This window comes from Gymnogyps californianus, unplaced genomic scaffold (genome assembly GCF_018139145.2).
Source record: "Gymnogyps californianus isolate 813 unplaced genomic scaffold, ASM1813914v2 HiC_scaffold_107, whole genome shotgun sequence".
Classification (NCBI taxonomy): domain Eukaryota; kingdom Metazoa; phylum Chordata; class Aves; order Accipitriformes; family Cathartidae; genus Gymnogyps; species Gymnogyps californianus.
Genome location: NW_026113988.1, coordinates 43,189 through 53,417, shown reverse-complemented (window position 1 = coordinate 53,417; position 10,229 = coordinate 43,189). Strand labels below are relative to the sequence as shown.

The 10,229-nt window shown below is 68.7% G+C and overlaps 2 protein-coding genes across 2 annotated transcripts in view; one reads left to right on the top strand and one right to left on the bottom strand.

The window, feature by feature from the left end:
• The window catches only part of LOC127027936 (zinc finger protein 271-like), a 53,037-nt gene that overhangs the window by 32,614 nt on the left and 10,194 nt on the right, over positions 1–10,229 (top strand). The window lies entirely within an intron of this gene.
• LOC127027939 (vitamin K epoxide reductase complex subunit 1-like) lies at positions 1,306–3,006 on the bottom strand. Its single transcript, XM_050913793.1, has 3 exons — positions 2,858–3,006; positions 2,270–2,379; positions 1,306–1,614 (listed from the first exon to the last, which is right to left on the bottom strand). Exons 1-3 carry the CDS (start codon positions 3,004–3,006, stop codon positions 1,409–1,411), a joined length of 465 nt encoding a protein of 154 aa, XP_050769750.1. The 3' UTR covers positions 1,306–1,408.

Below are 10,229 nucleotides of genomic sequence, written 5' to 3'. Positions count from 1 at the left end.
AGAAGACACCGAGGCGTCCGGGCCCCACACAGCCCCTCCATGGACACCCCCTCCCTCCCCACAAGGGACCCAAGCGTCCGGGACGCCCCCCAAACCCCCCCGAGAGGGGACCCAGACGTCCCGGACTCCCTTTTCCCCTCAGTGTCCCCTCCCCAAAGGGACTGAGGAGTCCAGGACCCCTTTCCCGCCCTCCAAGAGGGGACCCAGGCCTCCGGGCCCCCCTTTTCCTCTCAGTCCCCCCCCCCCCCGATACACGCACCTCCCAGCTGTCCGGCCCCCCCCTTGTCCCCTCAGTGCCGTCCCCCAGAAAGAACCCAGGCGTTCGGGACTCACTTGTCCCCTCAGTCCCTGTCGTCCCCCCCCAAGGGACGGAGGTCCGGGATGCCCCCCCCCCCCCCCCCCAAAAGGGACCCAGGCGTCCGGGCCCCACCCCCACTCACCAGCTAGCGGACCCAGGCGTCCGAGACGGCCCCCCCCCCCGGGTCCTCTCAGAGTGGCCCCGTCCGCTTCCTCCCCCCCCCCCCCCAGCGCTCCCCTCAGAATGGTACGGCCCGCCCCGACGGGAGGGGTGGAAACGGCGCACCGCGCATGCGCGGCGCGGAGGGCGGTGCGGCGGGAACAGCGCCGCGCATGCGCACCGCGGGAAAAGGGCGGCGCATGCGCGAGGAGCGGAGGGTCGTGCCATTTCGTGAGGCGGCGCCATTTTGTGAGGCACGATGGGAAATGGAGTCCGGGGAGGTGACAGGAGGCCCGTCCCCTGCTCCGACGGTGGGTTGGGGGGGCAGTGGAGGGGGGGACGGGACACCCCCTTAGATGCCTGGGTCCCTCATAAGGGGGTCCCAGATGCCTAGGTCCGTTGGGCTGGGCGGTAAGGGGATCCCCAAATGCTTGAGTCCCTCGTGAGGGGGTCCCAGACGCTTGGGTCCCTCGTCAGGAGGACCCAGAGGCCTGGTTCCCTTGGGGGGGGGGGGGGGTGGTAAGGGGGTCCCCAGTACCTAGGTCCTTTGTGAGGGGGGTCCCAGACACCTGGGTCCCTTATTGGGGGGGGAAGGGGGTCCCCAGACACATGGATCCCTCATGAGGGGGTCCCAGAAGCCTGGGTCCCTTATTAGGGGGTGGGAAGGGGGTCCCTGGATGCCTGGGTCCCTCATGAGGGGGTCCCGGCTGCCTGGGTCCCTTATTGGGGGGTGGGAAGGGGTCCCTAGATGCCTGGGTCCCTTGTGAGGGCGTCCCGGAGGCCTGGGTCCCCCCATAATTTGGGGTGAATGCGGGGCAGGGGGGAACATAACACCACACACCCAGACACCGGGTCCCTCACTCAAAACCGCCATGTTTGAGGGGAAGGGAGGGGCACCCCCGGCCGTGGAGGGTGTCCCCGTCCCCCCACCCGACATTTTTTGGGTGCATTTCAGGCAGTTTTGATGTGGCGGAGCTGCCGCCAGCGGCGCCAGTTGAGGGCGAGGAGGAGGCCGTTGAGGAGGTAGGTGGTGAGGCAGACGAGGCAGAAGTCCTGTAGTCCGAAGGCCAGCACCCCCGCCAGCCACAGTGAGGCCACCGCCGAGGCCACCGCCGTCCCCAGCAGCACCGCCGCCGCCCCCCGCCCCGGCACTGCCCCTGTGGGGGGCCGTGAGGGGAGGTGGCGGGACCCCAACGCGTCCCCGCCGTGTCCCCAAGACACCCCCAGTCTCCCTGCCGCACACCCAGTATGTCCCCACCGCATCCCCAGTGTCCCCAATGTGTCCCCACCATGTCCCCAGTGTCCCCACCATGTCCCCAGTGTCCCCCACCACGTCCCCAGCGTCCCCAATGTGTCCCCACTGCATCCCCAGTGTTCCCACTGCATCCCCAGTGTCCCCAATGAGCCCCCCCTGCGTCCCCAGTGCCCCTCCTGCATTCCCAGTGTCCCCACTGCGTCCCCAGTGTCCCCACCGCGTCCCTACCACATCCCCAGGGTCTCCCCACCACGTCCCCAGTGTCCCCAGTGCCCCCACTGCGTCCGCAGTGCCCCCACAACATCCCCAGTATCCCCAGTGCCCCCACTGCATCCCCAGTGTCCCCACTGTGTCCCCACTGTGTCCCCAGTGTCCCCACCATGTCCCTACCACATCCCCAGAGTCCCCAGTGCCCCCCATGCGTCCCCAGTGCCCCCACTGGGTCCCCAGTTTCCCCAATGTCCTGTTTCCTCAGTGTCCCCAGTGCCCCCCCTGCGTCCCCAGTGCCCCCACCACACCCCCAGTGTCCCCAGTGTCCCCAGTGCCCCCCCACCTACCCAGCAGACCCTGCAGCAGGTAGAAGAGGACCCCGATGGCCCCGTTGGGGACGTTGGCGACGCTGTCCCGGCCCAGCAGCCCCTCCACCAGCCCCAGGCCTCGGCCCCACCTGCCGAGGGGGCGGGGCAAAGCTTGAACACGCCCCCACCGCCGGGGGAAACACGCCCTCCCATCCAGGGAGACACGCCCACCATGCCCACATACGGTGCTGCTGGGCGTGTATCCCTGTCCAAGCCACGCCCCATCCCGTACAAGCTCCGCCCCCAGTGCTCCCATGTGCGTATCCCTAACCCCGCCCCTCCCGAGCCCGCCCCCTTGCGCCCAAGCCCCGCCCGCTACTCCCGACCAGCGGTCGCCCCCCACCCCCCGCGCGCCATTGGCCGCCGCAAGCCCCGCCCCCGCCACGTGGCGGTGTTTACCCGCCAGCCGTTCCCGCGCGGCAACGCTACCCCCGGTGCAATGCAACGCAACGCAATACAATGCAACCCAACCCCCCGGTGCAAAGCAACCCCGCCCCGGTGCAATGCAAACCCCGCCCCGGTGCAATGCAAACCCCGCCCCGGTGCAACGCAAACCCCGCCCGGTACCGGGAGGCGAAGACGCGGGTGCAGGAGACGGCGGGCCCCAGGTCGCAGGCGGCGCGGTAAGAGGGGTCGCGGGCGTGCGCCCGCTCCACGTGGAGCGCGTACAGCGAGAGTGCCGCGCCCGCCAGGCACAGCGCCGCGCGCGCCGCCATCACCGCCCCGCCCCGCCCCCCGCCCCTCCCATTGGTCGGCGCGCCCCCCCCCCCTCCCCCGCCCCACGCGCGCTCCGATTGGGCGGCGCGGCTGCCGCTCCCCGCCGCCTCCGCCGAGCGTTCGCTCCGCCGTCATTGGCCGGCGTTCTCACGCAGCCCGCGCTCTGATTGGCCGGCGGCGACACCGCCCCCTCCGCCCCCCCGGAAGCGGCCGCGGGGGCTGCTGGGGGATGTAGTCCACGGGGGGGCGGAGTTCCCGGGGGGGCCCCTCTCCTCCACCCCCCCCAAAAAAAAAGGGGACCCAGGCGTCCGGGTGGGGCGGGCGGGGTTAAAACCGGCTGCGGGCCGGGGACGGGTCAGAGGCGGTGGCGGACACGGACACGGACCCACAGGGAACCCCCCCACGGAACCCCCACGGATCCCCACAGACCCACAGGGACCCCCCAAGGACCCACAGGTACCCCCATGGACCCCCCACGGACCTCCACGGACCCACAGGGACACCCACTGCTCCCCACAGACCCACAGGGACCCCCCACAGACACCCACGGACCTACAGGCATCCCCACGGACCCACAGAGACCCCCCCACAGACACCCACGGACCCACAGGAACCCCAACGGACCCACAGGGACCCCCCCACACACGCACGGACCTACAGGGACCTCCACGGACCCACAGGGATCCCCCACACACCTCCACAGACCCACAGGGACCCCTCCACTGACCCCCACAGACCCACGGGGACCCCCCACGGACCCCCACAGACCCACAGGGATCCCTCACGGACCTCCACGGACCCTCCACAGACCCCCCAGGGACCCCCCCCACGGGCCTCCCCGGTGCGTCCGCCATGGCTCGACACGCCTCGACACGCCTCGACACGCCTCGACACGCCGCCGCCCTCCTGCTCCTGCTCCTGGCCCGTGAGTTGGGGGGGGGGGGGGGACACACGGACATCACTGGGGGGACCCAGGTGCCCCCGGGGGGGGGACACCCAGGCGTCCGGTGGCAGAAGGGACCGAAGTGTCCCCCGCCCTGGGGGGGGGGACCCAGGCGTCCGGGCGGGGTGCCCCACTCGACCGGTCGTACCGGAAAGGCCGAAGTCACAACCCCCAAAAATGAGCCTGGATGCCTGGGTCCCCCGGAGGCAGCGGGTGGGGCTGGGGGGGGGGTGATGCTCGGATGACTGGGTCCCTTGGGGGGATCCCACCCTCTGACACCCCCCCCCCCCTTTTTCCCCCACAGATGCTGAAATTTCAGCCGGGGAGACTCCTGCAGGTAAGATATATGCAAATGAGGCTCTGCATATTCATTTGCAACCCCTCCACCCCCATGGGCTGCTCCCCCTCCCCGCCTGGAAAAGCCCCCCCCCCTCATTTCAGGGGGGACCCAGGCATTCGGGGCGCCCTCTCCCCCCCCCCCCCCCCAGCACCCCAGGGACCCAGGTGGCATCTTGGGGGAGGCGGGGGGACCCAGGCATCCGGGGGGGGGACCCAGGCATCCGGGCCCCACTTCCCCCCCCCCCCCCCGGGCGCTGTCGCAACCCCTTCCCGCACGCTGTCGCAACAACCCCCGGGATTGCTGAAATCGGGGGTGGGGTGGGGGGGGAGGGGGGTGTACAATGGACCCAAGCATCCGGGTGCCCCCCCCAACCGCCACGGGGGGGGGGGGGGGGACGACCCAAGGCGTCCGGGGGGGGACCCAGGCATCCAGGGGGGGATCCTGGCATCCGGGCTGACGGGTGCCATGCGCAGACCCCCAGTGCGGGCGTCAGTGGGAGCTGGGCCGTGTGGTGGGGGGCACGGCCGCCCGCCCCGGAGAGTGGCCCTGGCAGGTGAGCCTCCAGCTGCGGGGGGAGCACTTCTGCGGGGGCACCCTTGTCACCCCACAGTGGGTGCTCTCGGCCGCCCACTGCTTCCAGGGGTGAGTCCCGGGGGAGGGGTCCCAGGGGGGAGGTGGGGGGCTGACCCCTGGGGGGGGGGTGGTGGTGGTTCTGGAGTGGGACCTTCCTTGGGGACCCCCCTATCCTGTTGGGGCACCCAGAAATCCACTGGGCTGCCTAGAGCTCCTTTGGGCCCCCTAGACCCCCACTGGACCACCTAGATCCCCTTTGGGACCCCTTGAACTCCATTGGGCCACCTAGATCCCCACCAGGCTGCCTAGATCCCTATTGAGCCACCCAGATCCCCTTTGGGACCCCTTGAACCCTGTTGGGCCACCTAGACCCCCACTGGGCCACCTATATCCTCACCAGGGCTCCCAGAACCCCTTTGGGCCACCTAGCTCCTCATTGGACCACCTAGAACCCTATTGGCCCACCTTGATCCTTGTTGGGCCACCTAGAACCCTATTGGCCCACCTTGATCCTCGTTGGGCCACCTAGAACCCTATTGGGCCAGCTAGATCTCCACTGCACCACTTAGATCCTCTTTGGGGCACCCAGCATCTGGTTGGAGCACCCATGACCGGGGTGGGGGCACCCATGACCCATTGGGACTCCCAGATCCCCTTGGAGCACCTATAACCTGGTTGGGGCGCCTAAGACCACCGTTGGGGCACCCATGACTGGGGTTGGGGAACCTAGAACCTGGTTGGACCACCTCAACCCGGGTTGGGGTGCCCGTGGCCGGGCTTGGGCACCCAGAGGGGACGGGGTGACAATGGTGGCACCCCCCCAGGCCCAACGGGAGCCGGGCGGAGCCCACGGCCTGGCGGGCGGTGGTAGGCCGGCTGCAGCTGCAGGAGACGGGGGGCCAGGAGAGGACGGTGGTGGAAGTGGTGGTCCACGAGGGCTACCGGCGGGTGGAGGGGGGCCACGACCTGGCGCTGGCCCGCCTGGAGTCCCCTGTCACCCTCGGGCCCCGTGTGGGGACCATCTGCCTGCCCCAGGCCCACCACCCCTTCGCCTTCGGCACCCCGTGCTGGATCACCGGATGGGGCCACGTGGCTGAGAACGGTGAGGCCCGGACGCCTGGGTCCCCCCGGGGCTGAGGGGCTGGGGCTCCATGGAGGTGGGTCTCCTTGGGTGGGTCGTCGTCATCTGGGTCACTGCGGAGGTGGATCTCCATGGTGGTGGGTCTCCACGGGGTGGTTCTTGGTCATTGGGGTCCCCATAGAGGTAGGTCCCCATGGTGGTGGGTCCTCATCACCTGGGTCCCCATGGAGGTGGGTCTCCATGGGGTGGTTCTTGGTCATTTGGGTCCCCATGGAGGTGGGTCTCCATGGTGGTGGGTCTTCATGATCTGGGTCCCCATGGAGGTGGGTCCCCATGGTGGTGGGTCTTCATGATCTGGATCCCCATGGAGGTGGGTCTCCATGGGGTGGTTCTTGGTCATCAGGGTCCTCATAGAGGTGGGTCTCCATGGGGTGGGTCCTCATGATCTGGGTCCCCATGGAGGTGGGTCTCCATGGGGTGGTTCTTGGTCATCTGGGTCCCCATGGTGGTGGGTCTCCATGGTGGTGGGTCCTCATCACCTGGGTCCCCATGGAGGTGGGTCTCCATGGCGTGGTTCTTGGTCATCTGGGTCCCCATAGAGGTGGGTCTCCATGGTGGTGGGTCCTCATGATCTGGGTCCCCATAGAGGTGGGTCTCCATGGGGTGGGTCCTCATGATCTGGGTCCCCATGGTGGTGGGTCCCCATGGTGATGTGTCCCCATGGCGGTGGCTCCCCGTGACGACGTCCCCCCCCACGGGGGGGTCGGCAGTGTCGCTGCCGGCGGGGTCCCCCCTCCAGAAGGTGGCCCTGGACCTGCTGAGCCCCAACACCTGCAACTGCCTCTACTCCAACCTGCGGCGCCGGGAGCTGGCGCGGCCGGCACGGCACAGCATGGTCTGCGCCGGCGGGCAGGAGGGCGGCCGCGGCGCCTGCCAGGTACGGGGACGCCCCCGGGGGCGGCGCGGAGCTAGAGGGGCTCTATGGGGGGCCGTCGGGAGCTATAGGGGGAATATATGGGGCTGTAAGGGGGCAACAGAGGGGCTACAGAGGCCTAAAAAGTCTATAGAGGGGTTATAGGGGGACCTATAGGGGTCTATAGGGGCCTATAAAGGGTCTACGGGGGGCTACAGGGGGCATATATGGGGCTGTAGGGGGCTATAGGGAGCAATAGGGGGAATATAGGGGGTGATAGAGGCTACAGAGGGTCTATGGAGGCCTATAGGGGTGCTATAGGGGGAATATATGAGGCTGTAGGGGGCCTTTGGGGGGCTAGAGTGGTCTAGAGGACCCTATAAAGGGGCTATAGACAGCTGTAGCAGGAATATATTGGGCTGCAGAGCGGCTACAGGAGCTATAGGTTATAGGGGGATATAGGGGGTCTATAGGGGTCTGTAGAAGGGGTTTGGAGGCCTATAGGAGGGCTATAGAGGAAATATATGGGGCTGTAGGAGTGCTATAGGGGGCAATAAGGGGAATATAGGGGCCCTATAGGGGGTCTATAGAGGTTATAGGGGCAATAAGGGGAATATAGGGGGGCTAGTGGGCATATAGAGGCTACAGAGGGTCCATAGGGGCCCATAGTGGGGGCTAGAGGGGGAATATATGGGGCTGTAGGGCGTCTATAGGGGATCTATGGGGTCTATAGGGGCGTTTAGAGGGTCTGGGGGGGGGCTATAGGGTAATATATAGGGCCATGGGGGCTACGGGGGAATACAGGGTGCTATAGGGGCCTTTGGGGGGGCTATAGGAGCCTATAGGGGGTGTGTAGGGCCCCCGGGCTCTGCGCTGACCCCCTGTGTGTCGTCGTCCCCCCCCCCCCCCAGGCAGACTCGGGGGGCCCGGTGGCCTGCGGTGCCCCGGGGGGACGGTGGGTGCAGGCCGGGGTGCTGAGCTTCGCCGTGGGCTGCGCCCGCCCCAACGGGCCAGTGCTGGCCACGGGGCTGGCGGCCCACGCCGGCTGGCTGGGGCGGCGCCTGCCCCCCACCGCCTTCGCCCCCCTGGGGCCCCCCCGCCTCCCGGCCTGGAGGACGGCAAGTGCCTGGGTGAGCAATGGGGGACCCCGGGGTCCGGGGGGGGGGACCCTGGCATATGGGGGAGGGGGGGCACCCCATAACCCCCTGGGAAACCCCAGCATATGGGGGGGCACCCCATAACCCCCTGGGAACCCCAGCATATGGGGGGGGCACCCCATAACCCCCTGGGAACCTCAGCATATGGGGGGGGCACCCCATAACCCCCTGGGAACCTCAGCATATGGGGCGGGGGTGCCCCATAACCCCATTGATACCCCCCCCCGGGGGGACCCCAGCATCCAGGGGGGGGAACCCAGGCATCCGGGCTGACCCCCTTCTCGCCCCCCCCCCCCCCTTCTCCAGGCTGCGGGATGCAGGGGGGTCCGCACCTGGAGCCCCCCCCCGGCCCCTCCTGGCCCTGGGCCGTCAGCCTGCGGCTGAGGGGGCAGCACCGCTGCGGGGGGGCTCTGGTCGCCGAGGGCTGGGTGCTGACGGCCGCCCACTGCTTCATCGGGTGAGTGAGGGACCCAGGCATCCGGGACCCCCAACTAAACCCCCCCCCCCGTGCCCCATAGCATCCCCCAGGACTCGGGCATCCAAGGTGGGGGGGCGGGGGTGTTCTCCATCACCTCTGGGGGTGCAAGGCGGGGGGGGGGGGGGGGGTTGTCCCTCTCCCTGGGGAAGGGACCGAGGCGTCCGGGGTGGGGGTCCCGCCAGGCTGCCTGGCCGGGGGACCCAGGCGTCCGGGCGCAGGGAGCAGGCACCGGAGGCCTGGGAAGCGGTGACGTCGGGGGACGAGCGGCGGAAGGGCGCCCGCCTGCACCTGCACGGGGCCTACGTGGAGCCGGCGGGGGGCCGGGACCTGGCCCTGCTGCGGCTGGAGACCCCCCTGCCCCTGGGGCCGGCCCTGCGGCCCCTCTGCCTGCCCTACAGCGAGCACCAACGGCCCCCCGGCACCCGCTGCTGGGCGCTGCTGGCTCCCAATGGTGAGTCCCCTGGACCCCAGGGCTCCATCCCTGGTGTCCCCATCATCCCTGGTGTCCCCATCATCCTTGGTGTCTTCATCCCCGGTGTCCCCGTCATCCCTGGTGTCCCCATCATCCTTGGTGTCTTCAGCCCTGGTGTCCCCGTCATCCCTGGTGTCCCCGTCATCCTTGGTGTCTTCATCCCTGGTGTCTTCATCCCTGGTGTCCCCGTCATCCCTGGTGTCCCTGTCATCCCTGGTGTCCCCGTCATCCTTGGTGTCCCCGTCATCCTTGGTGTCTTCATCCCTGGTGTCTTCATCCCTGGTGTCCACCATGTCCCCGTCATCCCTGGTGTCCCCATCATCCTTGGTGTCTTCACCCCTGGTGTCCACCATGTCCCCGTCATCCCTGGTGTCTCCATCATCCTTGGTGTCTTCATCCCTGGTGTCCACCATGTCCCCATCATCCCTGGTGTCTCCATCATCCTTGGTGTCTTCATCCCTGGTGTCCGCCATGTCCCCGTCATCCCTCGTGTCCCTATCCCTGCTGTCCTCATCCCCAGCGTCCCCGTCATCCCCCGTGTCCCCATCTGCACTGTCCCCAACCCCGCTGTCCCCATGTGTGTGTCCCCCCCCCGATGACGTCCCCCGTGTCCCACCCCCCCAGGCTCGTCCATCCCCGAGGAGCTGGTCAGCGTGGAGGTGACGCTCTCAGAGCCCTGCGGGACTCGGGGGGACGTCAGGGATGATGTGGGGGTCCCGTCCCCCCCCGACACCTTCTGCATCACCATCCCTGAGGGCACCCGCGCCTGCCAGGTCAGCAGGGACGGGGGGACCCCCGTGTCCCTCCCAGGGTCCCCCCATCCCTCCTGGAGTCCCCTGGGGGTCCCTGGCTCCCTTTTGGGGTCCTTCCTGGGGTCCCTGTGTCCCTCCTGGGGTCCCTTGTGGGGTTCCTGGGTCCCTTTTGGGGTCCCTTGGGGTTCCCACGTCCCTCCCAGGGTCCCCACATCCCTCCTGGGGTCCCTGTGTCCCTCCTGGGGTCCCTTGTGGGGTCCCTGGGTCCCTTTTGGGGTCCCTTGGGGTTCCCACGTCCCTCCCAGGGTCCCCACATCCCTCCTGGGGTCCCTGTGTCCCTCCTGGGGTCCCTTGTGGGGTCCCTGGGTCCCTTTTGGGGTCCCTTGGAGTCCCCATGTCCCTCCTGGGGTCCCTGGGTCCCTTTTGGGGTCCTTCCTGGTGCCCCTGTGTCCCTCCTGGGGTCCCTTGTGGGGTCCCTTTTGGGGTCCCTCCCAGGGTCCCCATGTCCCTCCT

What these genes read in the sequence shown, in the direction of transcription:
- LOC127027939 (XM_050913793.1), bottom strand. Translation starts at nt 3,006, where the DNA reads ATGGCGGCGCGCGCGGCGCTGTGCCTGGCGGGCGCGGCACTCTCGCTG. An exon ending in ACCCGCGTCTTCGCCTCCCG is followed by an intron (nt 2,380 to 2,857) that starts GTACCGGGCGGG and finishes CCCCCTCGGCAG; the next exon opens with GTGGGGCCGAGGCCTGGGGC. An exon ending in CCTGCTGCAGGGTCTGCTGG is followed by an intron (nt 1,615 to 2,269) that starts GTAGGTGGGGGG and finishes GGCCCCCCACAG; the next exon opens with GGGCAGTGCCGGGGCGGGGG.